General features: G+C 42.2%; 1 protein-coding gene across 1 annotated transcript in view; it reads right to left on the bottom strand.

Annotated features, from left to right (window-relative positions):
- Nucleotides 1-21,867, bottom strand: part of MYO16 (myosin XVI) — a 527,889-nt gene that overhangs the window by 262,375 nt on the left and 243,647 nt on the right. Inside the window, exons 10-11 of the mRNA XM_042255055.2 lie at nt 9,782-9,932; nt 2,775-2,885 (exon numbers count right to left, since the gene is read on the bottom strand). Coding sequence (XP_042110989.1) covers nt 2,775-2,885; nt 9,782-9,932 — 262 coding nt within the window. The remainder of the gene's footprint in view (nt 1-2,774; nt 2,886-9,781; nt 9,933-21,867) is intronic.

Genomic DNA, 21,867 nt, shown 5'->3' with positions numbered 1-21,867 from the left:
GTCTGCATAAACTTAGTATTAAAAACAAATATATTGAAAGAAAATTATAGGCTGTTTTCCTTCATTAAAACACACGCTAAAATAATGAGAAAAATACAGACAAACAACCCAATAATACATTCAACAAGTAATAAATTTCAACCAAAGAAGCTGTATTCTAGTAATTCAAGGTTGGCTGCATATCAGAAAATCAGCTCTTGTAATTTGTATTACTAAGAAGTCAAGAATAAAATTTATATGACTATCTCAATAAATGCAAAAAGCATTTAATAATAGTCAATTCCCACTCTTGATTAAACATAAGAATAAGTTTAAAAACTAATATAACGGAACTTTCTTAATCTATAAAAAGTAATTACGCACGGAGTAATAACTTGCTTAATGATAAAACGCTAATTTTAATAATAAAACAGCTTTCTGCAAGGATCAGAAACAGCACAGAAATGTCTAATATGCTGACTTCCAGCTAAATTTTTAAATTAACAGCCCTTATATCATCAAATGGGGCTTTTCAGGTGGCGCTAATGGTAAAGAACCTGCCTGCCAGTGCAGGACACCAGTTCAGTGCCCGGGTCAGGAAGATCCCCTGGAGGAGGGCACAGCAACCCACTCCAGTATTCTTGCCTGGAGAATCCCATGGATAGGTGAGCCTGGCGGGCCATGGTCCATATTGCAAAGAGTTGGAAACAACTGAAATGACTTAGCATGCACACATGTATTATCAAACAAGGCAGAAAAGGTAAGGATCTATCAGGGTTTTAAAGAGAAACAGGAAAGCCATTATTTGGCTCCTACCTAGTGGTGGGTGCAGAAAAGTCAAAGAAAGATGGTCCACGGTAACTTAAGCCGGAAGCTCTGGGAAGGTTTACTTAGAGGCTGAGAAAGTACCGAGAGGGAGTTTATAAAGCTTTGCAGTCCATGGAGGAAGAAAGAGAACTCCAGGGGAAAAGCCTAAGGGGAGTCCCAGATGCAGGAAGGAGGGCAGTGACTAGGAATGATCGTGTTTAGGGGCCAGACAGAGAATAAGGGCATGTGGCCATCCTTCCACGAAAAATGACAAGCTACCGAAAAGTTCTAGGACTGGGAGTTTTGAGATTGCATTTCTTCTTCACAAAAATGGCCCTGGTTCCTTGTGAGATCAGACTGAAAAGCGGTGAAGTTTCCCCTAGAAAGGCAGGAGGCTGCTGGGGCCAGGATGATGAGCATTGGCAGGCAGTGGACATGAAGGTCACTCAGGCGCGCCCGACTCTGGGGACCTTCCCCACCCAGGGATCGAACCCAGGTCTCCCTCACTGCAGGTGGATTCTTTACCAGCTGAGCCACCAGGGAAGCTGGACTAAATAATATTTGGGAGAGAAAGCCACTTGAAAGGCATGAACAAAAGAAAGGAAATCAAAACCATTCAAACACAGATTTAGAGAACAAACTTATGGTTACCAGCAGGGGGAAGGATGAAGGAAGGAGGGAGTTTGTACACACTGCTAGATTTAAAATGGATAACCAACAAGCACCTGCCCTAGAGCACACGGAACTCTGCTCAATGTCATGTGGCAGCCTGGATGGAAGGGGGCTTTGGAGGAGAATGGATACACGTACATGGATGGCTGAGCCCCTTCACTGTGGACCTGAAACCATCACAACCTTGCTTATCGGCTCTACCACAGTATGAAATAAAACCTTTAAAATTATTCAAGCAGTGGTCTACTGATAATGTGACTAAGAAGTTAACAGGAAGAAGAATCAGCAAGACGTTATGGAAAGAGAGACAATGGCATAAAACCCACAAGTGGCAGGCACTAGCAGAGACCAAAGTAATCAGGCCCCCACTTCACGCTGATGACTCAATTCCATTAGTTCTGATAGAAGTATTTAATTTTAAGTGTATTTACAGTGGCAGGCAATTTATCCAAGTGTTAAGATGCTGCCCTGAATGTTCATAGGTTAATCAGCACCTGACAATTTATTGCTTGTAAAGAAATCTCAGATTTCACATTTACATGAAAATTACTTAATCAATTGCTCAGTGGAGGAGGAAAGAAAAAAAAAAAAAGGGTGTAATCCAAAAGGGTTAGCAGACACGTGCATAATCAGATTTCTCTGTAGACCTTCTGATTGAATTGCTCTGAGTTGAATTTAATGAAATCAATGAGAGAGAGAAAGAGAGTCTGAGATTACATACTGCCAAAACCGATCCACGTACTGGAAGAAATAACACATATAAACCAGAGTAGGACCAAGCAAATCAATCCTCTGTGCTGTTTGTCATCTAAGTCAGATATCTGTATCTTATTATCAGAGATGTGTGTATAAATTACTTACTCAACAGACAAAGACATTTTTTGATAATTTGGAAAAACAATATCTTTTTTCATGCAAACAGAGGCAAGCCCTCCAGGCTCACTTAGCTTTTATGTTCTGGCTTCCTTTTCCAGATCTGAGTGGCCGAGTTAAAGCAGATGAAACAAGCAGCATTTTTATAACTGACCTGCAGATCCTGCAGGTTCTAAGCAGGATCTTCTCCTCCAGCAAACCCGACAACAGGAAGTTGTCTACCCTCAGGTAGACAACATTAGCCACTCTGAAGTGTGAGTCGCTGCTGAAACTGCCTCATACCCGAATCAGAAGAATTGACCTGAACTCTGAGAAATCCACCTTAAGCTATCAGCACGACCCTAAGTAACAAAGAGCCCTCTCCTTGTAATATTAGCAGCACAGAAGGGTGAATATATACAGCAAGACAAAGCCATGCAAAGGGCAATTTCAAGGGCCCTTACGTAAATCTGATTGTTCCCAAAGCGCTTCTGAATTTCATATAGCAGGCTGCTGTCCGTGAGCTCGCTGAGCGTCGCCAGGTCATCATTGGGAGCGGGAGGCATCAGCTTGACCTGAGGAAAAACCAGGTAAGATCAATTCTAGCTGCTTCCCAATCAACTGTCCTCACAGCTGGATGTTCCAGCTTCACTTACATGTCAAAAGTTTACAGACCACGTGACTCTGAAACTATTATTAAAAGGCAATATGGTTCACTTAACAGGAGCAAAAATCTCATCAACTGTAGCAATGTATTCAGGTGAGAATCTGTTTCTGTGCCCACCAGCACACGGACGCGCACACACACACCAACACACACACGCCTCATATGACCCCAGCATCCATCACACCCTGAAGTCTGTGTAATTTACACAGCTCTGAACGGCGCTGAGCCCTCTGTAAGGCCAGCTGTTAAAACGCTCACGTTTGCAGTGCTTCCGAAAGTAAAGGAAAACTCTTTTTAGGAAACTGAAATGGGAAGAAAGCAGTGTACACAGACGTTAGCTTCTGCACACATGGAAGAGGGTGCTGGAATTCCACAACAGACTCTAGAATTTTGGCTTGTAATTTTTATTCTGTCCTACATTACTCTTAAGGCAGTGGTGAGGTTAAGGTAATTCTGCTAGAAAGAAAGAAAGAAAGAACTGTTTTCCTACTCAATTTAATGTTGAGTGACAGTTGAAAAACTGGAAAACACTTCAAATAAAAAGAGAGATGAATTTGAATTATTTAATTAGATGAAAATCTATCATTTACAAGTCAGGAATGGACAATGTTTAGTTTTATAGACATAGATAAACACCTCTAGCAAGTTACCATACATGTTGAACTTCCAAAGCAACCACGCATGGGAAAAACCAAGAGCAGGATTTTTTTTTCCTTTAGAAGTAATGATTTACACTAAGATAATAAAATTCTCTTATAGTCACCGGTCAAAGCAGCTGAATGCAAACTTGAATGCACATTTAGGGAAAAAAAAAAAAAAGCATGAACAGCACTGACAGAAGTTTCACATTTGTCCCACCGAGCCTGAAAGAACCACTGCAGCATCTCCCTGGAATTCTTGAGGCTCCTCATCTACAGTCACAGCTGTTCCATGGTGAGAGAACGCACTAGGTTGATGGTAAAAATGTGAAGCCTTCCCAGCCGGCTTGTCGTGATGAAACATGAAAATACAGTCTTCGGGTAGATCAAGGGAAGAATTCCTTGTATTTATCATGTCACATTCCAGACTGACCGGGAATGAAGCTCTGATAATCAGTCTTAAGCAAGGCTCCCCAAGGGACACATACTTTATAAAGATTCCTAAAGCATTATGACAGCTGACAACCAGTAGAAAGAAAAACAGAAGTATGTCTGTGGATATTTTTATGTTCAGAGTTGAAGGCTCAGCAGTGTACACTACCAATGTCTCCCAAACAATTACAACTACAGTCAAAACAGAGACGGCATAAATATGTAAAAAAAAAAAATTAACATCCTCACTAGGATTGATCACTATGGTTCTCGTGAAGATATGCACGTTTCCATACGCACTGCTGTGCTCCCTTGTGTCTGACTCTTTTTGAGCTCCGTGGACTGCAGTCCGCCAGGCTCCTCTGTCCACGGGGATTCTCCAGGCAATAATACTGGAGCAGGTTGCCATGCCCTCCTCCAGGATACATATGTGTACACACATATATTTTCTCCTCTTTATGCACCCCCAGAGAAGGAAATGGCTACCCACTCCAGTCATTCTGCTCGGGAAATACCATAGACGGGGGAGCCTGGCGGGCTACAGACCATGGGGGTCGCAAAGAGTGAGACATGACTGAGCAAGCACGTTTTATACACATGTATATTTCCAAAAGTAGAGATCTCAAGCACAAGACATACATAATTCAGGACAGGAAGTCAGGGAGAAATTAGAGAAGCATTTTGATAAATGTTTAACGATCCAAAGGAACCGACATCTTGGAAACACTCTGAATTCACCCCTCCCCGTTTCCACTTGTCGGTGCGACTGTGAGTGCTGTCAGATTTACTGCCCTGCTCTCTCTTGTTTGATGGTGTTTTCTCTCTATGGGACATAAGTAGGGTATGTCAAGGAACCAGAAATTCAGCGGGCAAAGAGGAGTTCTGACAAACAGAGTAAGTACAAGAAGACCCTGGGGAAAGGTTGTTTAGGAGGAAAGGACCAAGGGTGCATGAATGAAGAGGAAAGAGGAAATTAAAAAAAAAACAAAAACAAAAAACAGAAGAGCTGCCTGGGACGGTCCTCCCAGGGAAAGGGGTAACGATCTGACCAAACACCACGCTCCCCAAAGCTGAAGCCCTCAGCCTGCCTGTACAGCGCTGTAACTGTTGTTATCTGCTTCTGGGAGCTTCCCTGAGAGCTCAGCTGCAAAGACTCTTAACTTCAGCTGTTTGCCATTTCATGCTTTGTACAGCTTCCCTGGTGGCTCAGTCGGTAAAGAATCTGCCTGCAATGCAGGACTGGTTTCCATCCCTGGGTCAGGAAGATCCTCTGGAGAAGGGATGGAACCCATTCCAGTATCCTTGCCTGGAGAACTCCATGGACAGAGGAGCCTGGTGGGCTACAGTCTGTGGGGTCACAAAGAGTAGGACACACCTGAGTGACTAACCCTTCACAGTTGCTTTTTATTCTGTTTCGTAGAGCGTGCAGTTTATCAGGTCCTTTGCTTGCTGAAGATTTACACTTTCTGTACCTGGGTGCTGGTACAGAAAGAGAACCACTGCCAGCCTTCAAAATCCCTCTCTGCACAGGGAGCCGTGGGACACACATTGTGTCTCCCAAGCACAGAACTGACCCAGGTCAGCAGGGCTGTGACAGATAAACCTGGAGCTTGCAGCATTTTCCCCAAAAGCACTGGGCAGCGTAAAAGAAACACCTGTGATTCTAGGCATCTTGAGTTTGTCTGGTCAGCTGAAATACTCGATTCGAAACCTGAGTGTCAGCTGAGAAGTGAAAATGAATTTTGAGAATTAAGATAATATATGTGAAAGTGTTTTTGTAAGCTCTTAAAGTATGATTTTATATTATTATTTTTTAAAAGTAATCTATCCTTACACTGCAAAAAAAAAAAAAAGAGAAATTACATGAAGTAAGAGCAGACAAATGAATGGACAGAAGGCTAAGCTACTGGGGCAAAACCTTACAGTCAGTCTACACAAGTAACAATCATAAGAACAGTAACTGCATCTTACAGAGCTTTTATTCATGCTTGGTGACTGTGCTCTCATATTGCAAGCTTAGCCTTTGTCATCTTCAAAACAAGCCAGTAAAGTGAGTACTATGTACCCATTTCACAGATAGGGCTTACTGAGGTTAAGGGGCTCCCAGAGCACAGAGCTCCAAAAGCAGACCCAAACCACAGCAAGTCTGCATGACCGCATTCTCCTCTCTCTTCACTCCCAGGAAAACACACCCTCCCCAAACAGAATACAATGACCTGAATTTTAAGCTTGGAGACAAAATTTAAATAAATATACTATGAAAGGAAAGGAGAGAGAGGAAAAGAGGGAGAAGCCAAGCAGGTAGGAAACTTAAAAGAGAACGGAGCTGCGCAGGCAGAGAGAGGAGGGATGGGAGGCAAGAGCAGCACAAAGTGGAAGAGAAGGAAAATTTCACACATTTTTAAGCATCTTAAAAAAAACTACTCTACATTCTCAGAGATACGATCAAGCTAATATGAATTTTGGTCACTATCAGAATCAAGGCAAAAACATTCAAATCAAGCCTTGAATATTCACTCACGTAGTTTGCTGTTCTCTCCACTAATTTGTGTCCTTCTCTTTGTGATCCCACAGACTGTAGCCCTCCAGGCTCCTCTGTCCACGGGATTTCTCAGGCAAGAATACTGGAAGGCATTGCCATCTCCTCCTCCAGGGGATCTTCCTGAACCAGGGATCGAACCCAGGTCTCCTGCTTGGCAGGCAGCTTCTCTATCACTGAGCCACCTGGACAGTCCCATTTATGTCGTTATCCTTTGATAAGACCTGCTGCTACTGCTGCTAAGTCCCTTCAGTCGTGTGCGACTCTGTGTGACCCCATAGACGGTAGCCCACCAGGCTCCACCGTCCCTGGGATTCTCCAGGCAAGAACACTGGAGTGGGTTGCCATTTCCTTCTCCAATGCATGAAAGTGAAAAGTGAAAGTGAAGTTGCTGTCGTGTCTGACTCGACCCCATGGACTGCAGCCTATGACGCTCCTCTGTCCATGGGATTTTCCAGGCAAGAGGACTGGAGTGGGGTGCCATCGCCTTCAGTTTCTAAAAATCTGGAAGGAGAGATGCTGTGGATTTTGCTCAATGTGAATGACACGTATGTTTCTCTTTAAAACGTGAATCAGAACTTGATTGCTCTGAGAAGGCTTTTCTAAAGCCCTCCTGGGAAGTGTGGGTGAAGAATCCAGTTGATGGATAGTCCTGCCGAGAAACCAAGCACCTCGAGATCAAGAATGAATGATGACGATGACGGCGTGATGCTCATAGCGGGAGATACGAGTGAGTATCCACCCAGTCCATCCTAGAGGAAATGAGTCCTGAATGTCCATTGGAAGGACTGATGCTGAAGCTGAAACTACAATACTTTGGCCACCTGATGTGATGAATCGACTCATTTGAAAAGACCCTGATGCTGGAAAAGATTGAAGGTGGGAGGAGAAAGGGACGACAGAGGATGAGATGGTTGGATGGCATCACCGACTCAATGGACATGCATTTGGGTAAACTCCGGGAGTTGGTGATGGACAGGGAAGCCTGGTGTGCTGCAGTCCATGGGGTCACAAAGAGTCAGACGTGACTGTGTGACTGAACTGACTGAACTGATTCCACAGATAACATAAGTACCTGAAACCTGAGCACTAATTTCTCCTCTTTTAATACCAGATCAACACAACACGATGACAGTTGCTTTCAATGCCTGTGACACAATTATAAAGAGCTTACAGGGAAAAATCGAAAAGGTATTCTGCAAGGATCACACTTGAAATTATGCTGCTAATGTCCTTTCACTATTTTCAGAGTTTATTTTTTAGAGCTGCTTTAGGTTCACAGCAAAACTGACAGGAAGGGACAGAAATCTCTCATATACCCCAGCTCCCTCCTGGATAGCCTTCCCTATTATCAATATCCCTCGCCAGTGTGGCTCTTCTGTTACCGTCGCAAGCCTACACTGAAAGGTCATCTTCACCCAAGGCCCATGGTTCACGTCAGGGATCAGGATGTGAGGCCGGATCCTTACAGCCGGGCCACTCTTACATCCTTCCATCAAGGGCACTCTTGGTGTTACATGCCCTCTGGATTCGGACATACGTGTAACGTCAGGTATCTATCCTTACAGGGTCATACAGAGAAGCCCCACTGCCCTAAGACTCCCTTCTCCTCCCATGTATTCCCCCTGCCTCGATCCCTGGCAACCTCTAATGTTTTCAGTGTCTCAGTAGTTTGATCTTTTCTTGAATGTCGAGTAGTATAATCATACAGTATACAGCCTTTTCAGACCAGTCTCTGTCACTTAAGAATATGTATTTAAGGTTATAGAATGCTCATAGGATCTTTAAAACTGTTAAGAAAAAGCTTTGGCTTATGCTTCGCCTAACACTCAATTTGCCTGTCACTATGGACTGAATGGTTCCTCTCCTCCAAATTCACCTGTTGAGGCTGTAGCCAGCATATGACACTGTTTGGAGAGAGTGATTAACAAGAAAAGGCCCTAAGTCATCTCCAGTTCCTTGCGACCCCCTGGACGGAGGACTCCTACAGGCCATGGGACTCCTCTGTCCGTGGGATTTCCCAGGCAAGAATACTGGAGTGGGCTGCCATTTCCTTTTGCAGGGGATCTTCCCAATCCAGGGATCGAAACCATGTCTCCCACACTGCAGGCAAATTCTTTACCACCGAGCCACCAGGAAAGCCCAGTAGGGTCTGTAGGAAGTTATAAAGGTTAAGTGAGGTCAAAAGGGTAGGGACCTGAACCTATAGGATTGGCGTCCTTAAAAGAGACACCAAAAAGGCTGTTTATTCTCTCTCTCTAGCATGTGAGGACACAGGGAGAAAGCAGTTGTCTGCAAGTCAGAAAGATCTTCACCAAAAACGAATCAGCCAGTGCCCTGACGCTGAACTTCCAGTCTCCAGAACCGCAAGAAAAAGGCCTTCTGGTGTTTAAGCCATTCGGTGTGTTGTATTTTATTCTAGAAGCCTAAGCTGATGAATACACCTACTAAAATTTAAAGATATTTCAAAATTACAAAACTTGAATTTGTTATTTTAAAATAACAAAAATGAATGAAACTAAAAGTAGAGGTTCTTGAGAAAACCTCAACAAACTGTCTTTAAAACATTCAAAATTAGATACAGCAGAAAAACAAAACACTTTCAGAGATTACTTTGACATTTATAAAACTACTCTGTCATTTATGAAACATGAAATGTAAAAAAGTCATTTATTTCTGTGGAATTGATGAACAAATACATTAATTTCTATGAAGTTCCTCAAAGTAATCTCCCGTCTTTTTGACAGTGAGACACACACACACACACACACACACACACACTACACCAACACAGTTGCATTTAACACGTAACCCAGTGACTGATTTGTGTTTTTTCTCCCTTGTTATGTAAAATATTTGATATTTGTAAGAAACAAAAAACACAGTCTACATAATAATCAAAATGATGACTAATGCTGAAACTGAAAATATTCAGAAATTTAGTGTATTAGCTGAACTTCCATTCCTGGTTAAGTCAAGGTTATAAAATTCAAATCCTTGTGAATGACAAGAGCAATTTTTGTTAATGGTCAGTATAATACCATAACAATATGGGCATTTCACAAAATATTAACATATGCGCTTATTAATTTTTCTTTGAATGGAAATTAGTGGGAGTTTGCTTCTGAAAAGTTGGCTCTAAGGCATAAAGTCATAGCTGCAGCCGAGGCAGACACGCAGGGAAGATGTGATTACCTGCTCAGGCTTGCTGGGGCCGTGCATGGGGGCGTTCTCCGCTGCGCTGTCCTGAGACTGTCGCTTGCACAGACCTTTCGTTGCATCTCTGAACATAATGTCTTTTTCCAACAGGCTGTCTTGCTTGGCGATTGGCAATACCAGGGGACTGCTGTAGGAAAGAATCCATGCTATAATTAGTCTCCTAAAGTTGCCACCCCAATCAAAAACTGCCACGACCAAACAGCTCAGTAACGGAAAGTTGTCTGGTTCACCTAAGAAACACTCTTGATGCTGCAGGTAAAATCAGGGAGAAACGTGAAGCTTTGCTGTCAGCTCCAGATTTCATTCAACTTTACTTCCAAGAGAAACATACACTTATTTCAACTGGAGAAGAAAATGGTTATGAATGCACAGTCTATACGCCTTAACAGATGACCAATGGGCAATTTAAAAGCTAAGGCTGAAACTCATGACTGAACTAAGCAAAATACGTAAATGTGAAAATGAACTATAAACAAGTGAAAGCAACATTCTACAGTTGATTACATGTTTATTCACATAGGATTAAAAGTATATTATAGAATCACGTGAAAGTTGCTCAGTCGTATTTGACTCTTTCTGACCCGTGAACTATACAGTCTATGGAATTCTTCAGGCCAGAATACTGGAGTGGGTAGCGGTTCCCTCCTCCAGGGGATCTTCTCAACCCAGGGATCGAACCCAGGTTTTTCACATTGCAGGCGGATTCTTTACCATCTGAGTCATCAGGAAAGCTCTAAAGAATCATGGGAAACAGTTAAAATAGTTTGTGATGAAATGATAAACCTGAATGGCAAAATAGAGGGCTGCGTTGTTATAAACAAGTTCTATTACTTCTTTACCATTCAATACAGGGAAAAAATAAATAAGTAAAACCTACATCATTTTTGTTGTTGTTCTTCCATTGACTTCGTGCCTAAACAGCTCAGTTCGGTTCAGTTCAGTTGAGTCGTTCAGTCATGCCCAACTCTTTGCGAGCCCATGGACTGCAGCACGCCAGGCCTCCCTGTCCATCACCAACTCCTGAAGCTTACTCAGACTCATGTCCATTGAGTCCTTGATGCCATCCAACCATCTCATCCTCTGTCATCTCCATCTCCTCCCGCCTTCAATCCTTGCCAGCATCAGAGTCTTTTCCAATGAGTCAGATCTTCGAATTAGATGGCCAAAGGATTAGAGTTTCATTTTCAGCATCAGTCCTTCCAATGCATATTCAGGACTAATCACCCTTAGGATGGACTGGTTGGATCTCCTTGCAGTCCAAGGGACTCTCAAGAGTCTTCTTCAACACTACAGTTCAAAAGCATCAATTCTTCGGTGCTCAGCTTTATGCTCCAACTCTCACATCCATACATGACTACTGAAAAAACCATAGCTTTGACTAGAGGGACATTTGTTGGCAAACTAATATCTCTGCTTTTTAATAAGCTGTATACGTTGGTCATAATTTCCTTCCAAGGAGTAAGTGTCTTTCAGTTTCATGGCTGCAATCACCATCTGTAGTGATTTTGTTTCCCCATCTATTTCCCATGAAGTGATGGGACCAGATGCCATGATCTTTGTTTTCTGAATATTAAGCTTTAAGCCAACTTTTTCACTCTCCTCTTTCACTTTCATCAAGAGGCTTTTAATTCCTCTTCACTTTCTGCCATAAGCGTGGTGTCATCTGCATATCTGAGGTTATTGATATTTCTCCCGGCAATCTTGATTCCAGCTTGTGCTTCATCCAGTACAGCGTTTCTCATGATGTACTCTGCATAGAAGTTAAATAAGCAGGGTGACAATACACAGCCTTGACGTACTCCTTTTCCTATTTGGAACCAGTCTGTTGTTCTATGTCCAGTTCTAACTGTTGCTTCCTGACCTGCATACAGATTTTTCAGGAGGCAGGTTAGGTAGTCTGGTATTCCCATCTCTTTCAGAATGTGATCCACACAGTCAAAATATTTGCATTGTCAATAAAGCAGAAGTAGATGTTTTTCTGGAACTCTCTTGCTTTTTCCATGATCCAGCAGATGTTGGCAATTTGATCTCTGGTTCCTCTCCCTTTTCTAAAACCAGCTTGAATATCAGGAAGTTTACAGTTCACGTATTGCTGAAGCCTGGCTTGGAGAATTTTGAGCATTACTTTACTAGCATGTGAGATGAGTGCAATTGTGCAGTAGTTTGAGCATTCTTTGGCATTGCCTTTCTTTGGGATTGGAATAAAAACTGACCTTTTCCAGTCCTGTGGCCACTGCTGAGTTTTCCAAATTTGCTGGCATATTGAGTGCAGCCCTTTCACAGCATCATCTTTCAGGATTTGAAATAACTCCACTGGAATTCCATCACCTCCACTAGCTTTGTTCGTAGTGATGCTTTCTAAGGCTCACTTGACTTCGCATTCCAGGATGTCTGGCTCTAGATGAGTGATCATATCACCATGATTATCTGGATCATGAAGATCTTTTTTGTGCAGTTCTTCTGTGTATTCTTGCCATTTCTTCTTAATATCTTCTGTTTCTGTTAGGTCCATACCATTTCTGTCCTTTATCGAGCCCATCTTTGCATGAAATGTTCCCTTGGTATCTCTAATTTTCTTGAAGAGATATCTAGTCTTTCCCATTCTGTTGTTTTCCTCTATTTCTTTGCATTGATTGCTGAAGAAGGCTTTCTTATCTCTTCTTGCTACTCTTTGGAACTCTGCATTCAGATGCTTATATCTTTCCTTTTCTCCTTTGTTTTTCCCCTCTCTTCTTTTCACAGCTATTTGTAAGGCCTTCTCAGACAGCCATTTCGCTTTTTTGCATTTCTTTTCCATGGGGATGGTCTTGATCCCTGTCTCCTGTACAATGTCACAAACCTCATTCCATAGTTCATCAGGCACTCTTATCTATCAGATCTAGGCCCTTAAATCTATTTCTCACTTCCACTGTATAATCATAAGGGATTTGACTTAGGTCATACCTGAATGGTCTAGCGGTTTCCCCTGCTTTCTTTAATTTAAGTCTGAATTTGGCAATAAGGAGTTCATGATCTGAGACACAGTCAGCTCCTGGTCTCGTTTTTGTTGACTGTATAGAGCTTCTACACCTTTCGCTGCAGAGAATATAATCATTCTGATTCGGTGTTGACCATCTGGTGATGTCCATGTGTAGAGTCTTCTCTTGTGTTGTTGGAAGAGGGTGTTTGCTATGACTGGTGCATTTCCTTGGCAAAACTCTATTAGTCTTTGCCCTGCTTCATTCCACATTCCAAGGCCAAATTTGCCTGTTATGCCCGGTGTTTCTTGACTTCCTACTTTTGCATTCCAGTCCCCTATAATGAAAAGGACATCTTTTTTGGGTGTTAGTTCTAAAAGGTCTTGTAAGTCTTCATAGAACTGTTCAGCTTCAGGTTCTTCAGCGTTACCCGTTGGGGCATAGACTTGGATTACCGTGATATTGAATAGTTTGCCTTGGAGACGAACAGAGATCATTCTGTCGTTTTGAGATTGCATCCAAGTACTGCATTTCGGACTCTTTTGTTAACCATGATGGCTACCCCATTTCTTCTGAGGGATTCCTGCCCACTGTAGTAGATATAATGGTCATCTGAGTTAAATTCACACATTCCAGTCCATTTTAGTTCACTGATTCCTAGAATGTTGACATTCACTCTTGCCATCTCTTGTTTGACCACTTCCAGTTTGCCTTGATTTATGGACCTGACATTCCAGGTTCCTATACAATATTGCTCTTTACAGCATCAGATCTTGCTTCTATCACTAGTCACGTCCACAGCTGGGTATTGTTTTTGCATTGGCTCCATCCCTTCATTCTTTCTGGAGTTATTTCTCCACTGATCTCCAGTAGCATATTGGGCACCTACTGACCTGGGGAGTTCCTCTCTCAGTATCCTATCATTTTGCCTTTTCATACTGTTCATGGGGTTCTCAAGGCAAGAATACTGAAGTGGTTTGTCATTCCCTTTTCCAGTGGACCACATTCTGTCAGACCTCTCCACCATCACCCGCCCGTCTTGGGTTGCCCCACAGGCATGGCTTAGTTTCATTGAGTTAGACAAGGCTGTGGTCCTAGTGTGATTAGATTGACTAGTTTTCTGTGAGTATGGTTTCAGTGTGTCTGCCCTCTGATGCCCTCTTGCAACACCTACCATCTTACTTGGGTTTCTCTTACCTTGGGGGTGGAGTATCTCTTCATGGCTGCTCCAGCAAAGCACAGCTGCTGCTCCTTACCTTGGATGAGGGGTATCTCCTCACTGCCGCCCTTCCTGACCTTCAATGTGGGTAAGATGGCTCCTCTAGGCCCTCTATCTTTCCTTTTCTCCTTTGCTTTTTGCTTCACTTCTTTTTACAGCTATTTGTAAGGCCTCCTCAGACAGCTATTTTGCCTTTTTGCATTTCTTTTTCTTGGGAATGGCCTTGCTCCCTGCCTCTTGTACAGTATCACGAACCTCCGTCCATAGTTCTTCAGGCACTCTATCAGATCTAGTCCCTTAAATCTATTTCTCATTTCCACTGTATAATCATAAGGGATTTGATTTAGGTCATACCTGAATAGTCTAGTGGTTTTCCCTACTTTCTTCAATTTAAGTCAGAATTTGGCAATAAGGAGTCATGATCTGAGCCACAATCAGCTCCCGGTCTTGTTTTTGCTGACTGTATAGAGCTTCTCCATCTTTGGCTGCAAAGAATATAATCAATCTGATTTCTGTGTTGGCCATCTGGTGACGTCCATGCGTAGAGTCTTCTCTTGTGTTGTTGGAAGAGGGTGTTTGCTATGACCAGTGCGTTCTTTTGGCAAAACTCTATTAGCCTTTGCACTGCTTTATTCTATACTCCAAGGCCAAATTTGCCTGTTACCCCAGGTGTTTTTTGACTTTCTGCTTTTCCATTCCAGTTCTCTATAATGAAAAGGACATCTTTTTTGGGTGTTAGTTTTAGAAGGTCTTGTAGTTCATAGAACCATTCAATTTCAGCTTCTTCAGCATTACTGGTTGGAGCATAGACTTGGATTACCATGACATTGAATGGTTTCCTTGGAAACGAACAGAGATCATTCTATTGTTTTTGAGATAACATCCAAGTACTGCATTTCAGACTCTTTTGTTGACCATCATGGCTACTCCGTTTCCTCTAAGGGATTCCTGCCCACAGTAGTAGATATAATGGTCATCTGAGTTAAATTCACACATTCCATTCCATCTTAGTTCACTGATTCCTAGAATGTTGATGCTCACTCTTGTCATCTCCTGTTTGACCACTTCCAATTTGCCTTGATTCATGGACCTAACATTCCAGGTTCCTATGCAATATTGCTCTTTACAACACTGGACCTTGCTTCTATCACCAGTCACATCCAGAACTGGGTGTTGTTTTCACTTTGGCTCCGTTTCTTCATTCTTTCTGGAGTTGTTTCTCCACTGATCTACAGTAGCATATTGGGCACCTACTGACCTGGGGAGTTCATTTTTCAGTGTCCTTTTTGCCTTTTCATACTGTTCATGGGGTTCTCAAGGCAAGAATACTGAAGTGGTTTGCCATTCCCTTCTCCAGTGGACCACCATGACCTGCCTGTCTTGGGTTGCCCCGTGGGCATGGCTTAGTTTCATTGAGTTAGACAAGGCTGTGGTCCAAGTGTGATTAGGCTCATTAGTTTTCTGTGATTGTGGTTTTCAGACTGTCTGCCCTCTGATGGAGAAAGATCAGAAGCTTATGGAAGCTTCCTCATGGGACAGCCTGACTGAGGGGGAAAGTGAAAGAAAGTGAAAGTGAAGTTGCTCAGTCTTGTCCGACTCTTCTCGACCCCATGGACTGCAGCCTATGAGGTTCCTCCCTCCATGGGATTCTCCAGGCAAGAATACTGGAGTGGGTTGCCATTTCCTTCTCCAGGGGATCTTCCCCACCCAGGGATCAAACCTGGGTCTCTCACATTCCAGGCAGATGCTTTAACCTCTGAGCCACCAGGGAAACTGGGTCTTATTCAGACAGGCTGGGCCATGCTCAGTAAATCTTTAATCCAATTTTCTGTTGATGGTTGAAGCTGTGATCCCTCCCTGCTATTTACCTGGGGCCAAACTAAGAGAGCTAAGTTCATAAAATATAAACACAATCTGAATGCTTAATTTGTAACATTTTAGTATAGTAAAATTTAAAAATGTACGTCCCTAATTGTGACTATAAAGCAGAAATACATACATATTTAATCAAACGCAACATATATAATCATAATTATTTAATGAATTTTACAGTAGTAGTTGTGATTCTAATTAAAGCATAATGCAATTTGTTGGTTTTAGAAAGTTTTAGTTTTAAGGCGAATTTACAAATAGTAAAATTCACTCTGTAGATAAGCATTCAATGAGTCTTGTCTACATATATATATATATTTATATATAGTTGGTTAGATATATAGACACGCACACACACTCATATAACCTATGTAACCAGCAACACTTGGAATTTTCGTCACTCCCAAATGGCTCTTTGCACAAGGCTTTAAAGTCATTAATCTCCACAAACCCGTCCCTTGTGGTGGTGGTGTTTTTCAGTTGCAAAGCTGAGTCCGACTCTTTGCAATCCCATGAACTGCAGCATGACAGGCTCTTCTGACCTCCACTATCTCTCGGGTTTGCTCAAATTCATGTCCATTGAATTAGCGATGCTATCTAACCATCTAATCCTCTGCCGCTCCCTTTCCCTCTTGCCCTCAATCTTTCCCAGCATCAGGGACTTTTGCAATGATGCTCTTCGCATCAGGTGGCCAAAGTATTGGAGCTTCAGCATCAGTCCTTCCAGTGAATATTCAGGGTAGATTTCCTTTAGGATTGACTGGTTTGATCCTTGTAACCATGGGTAATTGTTTCGCTTTTTCTAAAATGACATATGGGAGGAATTCCAGAGCATGCAGCATTTTGTGCCTTGCTTTGTTTACTTAACATGTTTTTGAGATTCACTCAAGGCGCTGCACGTACCAAGTTTTTCCCATTTTATCCCTGAGCAGTGGCCTCCTGTAGGACGCACTGCGCTTTGCCTGACCCTCACCAAAGCTTTGGGATTGTCCGGTTTTGTCAATTATGAATGGAGCTTCTATACACATTCACGTGCAGGTGTTTGTCCTAATGTAAGACAAATGCTTTCATCCATTTATCTACCAAAATACTTCCTTCCTTATCTTCCTTTATACTTGCTGTCTCCCTTTTCTGCATTGCCAAGAAATTTTAAAAAACACACACAATAAAAACTAAAGAGAGTTTTACTGAACCTTTTGACTACGAAGCAATTAATAAAGCAATAGTTAGATTAGTCAAGGTAGAAACTAGAATGATAGTTTATAAAAATGTAAAACCAACTCTAAAGGATTTCTAAAAGGAAGAAGGACAGAAATGGTATGGACCTAACAGAAGCAGATATTAAGAAGAAGATATTAAGCAGAAGCAGAAGATATTAAGAAGAGGTGGCAAGAATAAACAGAAGAACTATACAAAAAAGATCTTCATGACCCAGATAATCACAATGGTGTGATCACACACCTAGAGCCAGACAGCCTGGAATGTGAAGTCAAGTGGGCCTTGGGAAGCATCACTACAAACAAAGCTAGTGGAGAGGATGGAATTCAAGTTGAGCTCTTTCAAATTCTAAAAGATGATGCTGTGAAAGTGCTGCACTCAATATGCCAGCAAATTTGGAAAACTCAGCAGTGGCCACAGGACTGGAAAAGGTCAGTTTTCATTCCAATCTCAAAGAAAGGCAATGCCAAAGAATGCTCAAACTACCACACAATTGCACTGATCTCACACGCTAGCAAAGTAATGCTCAAAATTCTCCAAGCCAGGCTTCAACAGTATGTGAACCATGAACTTCCAGATGTTCAAGCTGGTTTTAGAAAAGGCAGAGGAACCAGAGATCAAATTGCCAACATCTGCTGGATCATGGAAAAGCAAGAGAGTTCCAGAAAAACATCTACTTCTGCTTTATTGACTATGCTAAAGCCTTTGACTGTGTGGATCACAACAAACTGTGGAAAATTCTGAAAGAGGAGGGAATACCAGACCACCTGATCTGCCTCTTGAGAAGTCTGTATGCAGGTCAGGAAGCAACAGTTATAAATGTACATGGAACAACAGACTGTTCCAAATAGAAGAAGGAGTACGTCAAGGCTGTAAATTGTCATCCTGCTTATTTAACTTCTATGCAGAGTACATCATGAGAAATGCTGGGCTGGAGGAAGCACAAGCTGGAATCAAGATTGCTGGGAGAAGTATCAATAGCCTCAGATGTGCAGATGATACCACCCTTATGGCAGAAAGTGAAGAAGAACTAAAGAGCCTCTTGATGAAAGTGAAAGAGGAGAGTGCAAAAGTTAGCTTAAAGCTCAACATTCAGAAAACTAAGATCATGTCATCTGGTCCCATCACTTCATGGCAAATAGATGGGGAAACAATGGAAACATTGAGAGATTTTATTTTGGGGGCTCCAAAATCACTGCAGACGGTGACTGCAGCCATGAAATGAAAAGATGCTTGTTCCTTCAAAGAAAAGTTATGACCAAAGCAGACATCATATTAAAAAACAGAGACATTAGTTTGCCAGCAAAGGTCCGTCTAGTCAAAGCTATTGTTTTTCCAGTATTCATGTATGGATGTGAGAGTTGGACTATAAAGAAAGCTGAGCGCTGAAGAACTGATGCTTTTGAACTGTGGTATTGGAGAAAACTCTTAACAGTCCCTTGGACTGCAAGGAGATCCAACCAGTCCATCCTAAAGGAAATCAGTCCTGAATATTCATTGGAAGGACTGATGCTGAAGCTGAAACTCCAATCTTTTGGCCACCTGATGGGAAGAGTTGACTCATTTGAAAAGACCCTGATGCTGGGAGGGGTTCAAGGCAGGAGGAGAAGGGGGCAACAGAGGGTAAGATGGTTGGATGGCATCACAGACTCACTGGACCTGAATCTTAGTGAACTCTGGGAGTTGGTGGTGGACAGCAAGGCTTGGTTTGCAGCAGTCCATGGGGTCGCAGACAGTCAGACACGAGTGAGCGACTGAAGTGGCTGAAACGGAAGATGGGGCTTCTGCCGTGGCTCAGTGGTAAAGAATCTGCCTGCAATGCAGGAGACGCAGGAGAGAATACATGGGTTTGATTCCTGAGTTGGAAAGAGCCCCCAGAGGAGGGCATGGCAATTCATTCCAGTATTGTTGCCTAGAGAATCTCATGGACAGAGAAGCCTGACAGGCTACAGTCCACAGTGTCACAAAAAGTTAGGCATGACTGAAGCTACTGAGCATGCACACACGCAAAAGGAAGAACTGGTGAGTTCACTAAAACAGCTGAAATCCTTCTTTCACATCCCAAATCTAATCGCAGTGTTAATAGAAGGCTCTCTGAAAGGTACACTTGGAAAGAAGTCTGGTCCAGGAATAGTATAGTGACCTCATTCTACGTCAGTCCTGACCTCAGCTTGGTTTCTACCTGACCTTCTAAGATCTTTAGCATCCCTGGGCCTCAGTTCCACCTTTGCCAAATGTAGGAACTGGAATATCTAAATGTATTTCAAGTCCAAATATTCAATGATGTTAACACACTCACCTGCATTTAAAAATATCATTTATACTCTCAATAAGATCACAGGTTATAAACCCTATGACTTACTACCAACAATAATTATAAGCAGCTAGTTACAAACACCCTCATTCATGTAAGAATAATGCCTTGGAATGATTTGGTTGGGTTGATAGACAGCATATTAATTAGTCAGGCAGATATTTTCTGTAAGAAAGTCAAAAACATGTACTTAGGTTCATGGCATCTGTTAATGTTTTGACATCTATGGAACAATTTTTCTTTAGGTTTCTATTCTATTTTTTAAATAGAACACATTTTATCCATAATGACTGTGGTTAACAATAGCATCCTTATGTTAATGTCTATATATTTAGCTTTTCACTGATTACCCATTTGTAGAATATAAACACATATTAAAATTCTATTCTTTTAGAAAAAGACAGACTCTTAAAATAATCATTGGTATTTTAATGCTCATGAAACCTTTATAAATTATGGCAAAATATTTGATATAAGATCAATTTAAAAAATAAGTTGCAATTATATAGAAAGAATAATTCAACTTCATAAACAAGAAACATATGAAGAAATCCCCAGTGAATAGCAGTTTGCATCAAAAAGATGGACTCATGCTGAAGAAGGCAGTAACATTCCTCTCATTCCAACGGAGCTTCTCCCTGCTCTGGACTCCTGACCCTTCACTTCTTAGAGAACTTACTTTAAAGATCTTAAGATTATGATTTTTTTTTCTCTGCCTGCCTTTGAGATGTAAACCCCTCCTAGGCTTACAAGGGCTTCCCAGGTGGCCAATGCAGGGGATGCTAAAGACACGGCTCAGTCCCTGGGAAGAATGGCTTCCCCAGTAAAGATCCCCTGGAGGAGGGCATGGCAGCCCACTCCAGTATTCTTGCCTGGAGAATCCCACGGACAGAGGCGCCTGGCAGTCTATGGTCCATAGAGTCACAAAGGGTCAGACACGATTGAAGCGACTTAGCACCCACACACGCCCAGGCTCACAGCCCAGGGGGTCTGCCTGCAGGGACTGACAGCCACCCTTCTGAGATGCAATCGTCGTGACAGATGGCCCCCGGTCTCCCTGTCACTGCCAGAGGGCAGGAGCCTGCCTTCCATAAACACCAGCGAGCAAACTCATGCCTCATCACTGCGACCAGCTCTGGTTAACTTCCAGCACTCTTCCTCTAAGCCCAGCACTAACAAGCTTTCTGGCTTTACTCTCAATCTCTCTTCCCTACTGCCACGAGCATGTGTGTGCTCAGCCACTCAGTCGTGTGCCACTCCTTGTGACCCCCTAGACCGCAGCTCGCCAGGCTCCTCTATCCATGGGATTTCCCGGGAAAGAACAACGGAATGGGTTTGCCATTTCCTCGTCCAGCGGATCTGCCATCCTCTTGAATTAAGTATTTACCGACTTTGCTGGTGCGCTTTTCTTTGATGCTAACGAGAGATTGCTGTCAGACTTCTACACATTATTCTACACGCTCCATTTTTGCTTCAGTGAAAAAGTATTCTGATTACAAAAAAAAAAAATTATGGCTAGACATTAATCAGTGAGAAAGAAGAAAGAGGATTAAATAGTTTACTTTCTAAATGAAGGCTTTTGGTAAGGCAGCCTCCATAAACATAAAGAAAATGAAAGAGCTACCATCCAAGGGTACTTTCGATTAATGCAGGAGAGGTGAATTTAAGTCGACTGTGGAAGAAATTAGATGGGACTACACCAGCACATAGCCAATTTCTGAACTCGAGTGGATTCACTCAAGACTTACTTATTTTTATAAACATAAAAAGCATCTCATGCAGAGCAAATGTGCCTGTAGGAACTGGGATTCTATTTCTGAAAATGAAACAGGAACATCATAAAACAAACGAAGGCCGCAATTACCGCCCATTGTAACTCAGGCGGTTTTAGAAAACCAAAGAGAATAAATAAAATGGACTCTATTGAGATACGTTTGGCCCGTAAGGGAAGAAAACCCAATAGAAACAAATGTGGAGAAATGGCATGCGTGATTCAGTTATCCTGATGGTTAAAGTAATGGACCAAGTAGATGGTTCCCAATTTTAATCTTAGGAACATAGCTACATAAATTATGTATTATAGGGAATTGGAGTTCTTCTGCATCAATGAAATAGAATAATGAACCAAAGATTAATGTGGAATGAAACATTTCTTGGAAAGTTTTACAACTAACTGCTATTGTTGACGCCCTCCTCTCCCCCACAAGAAAACAACAACAAAAAATTGACTTTAGGTTTTGTAAGAAAAACCTACACTTAAAAAACCTTTGGTAAAATATCACTTGTCTCTAAAACAAAAATAAAAGTTTCAATGTGTCACTTGTGTTTGGATTTGAAATAATACTGTTTTTAAGACATTCATCTGTCAGTTGTCTCATTCATCTTAGAGGAGTTGGAAATGGCACCCCACTCCCGTGTTCTTGCCTGGAGAATCCCAGGGATGGCGGAGCCCGGTGGGCTGCCGTCTATGGGGTCGCACAGA

This window comes from Ovis aries, chromosome 10 (assembly GCF_016772045.2).
Source record: "Ovis aries strain OAR_USU_Benz2616 breed Rambouillet chromosome 10, ARS-UI_Ramb_v3.0, whole genome shotgun sequence".
Taxonomy (NCBI): Eukaryota; Metazoa; Chordata; class Mammalia; order Artiodactyla; family Bovidae; genus Ovis; species Ovis aries.
The sequence above is the reverse complement of the archived record's forward strand: the minus strand, read 5'-3'. Positions and strand labels throughout refer to the sequence as shown.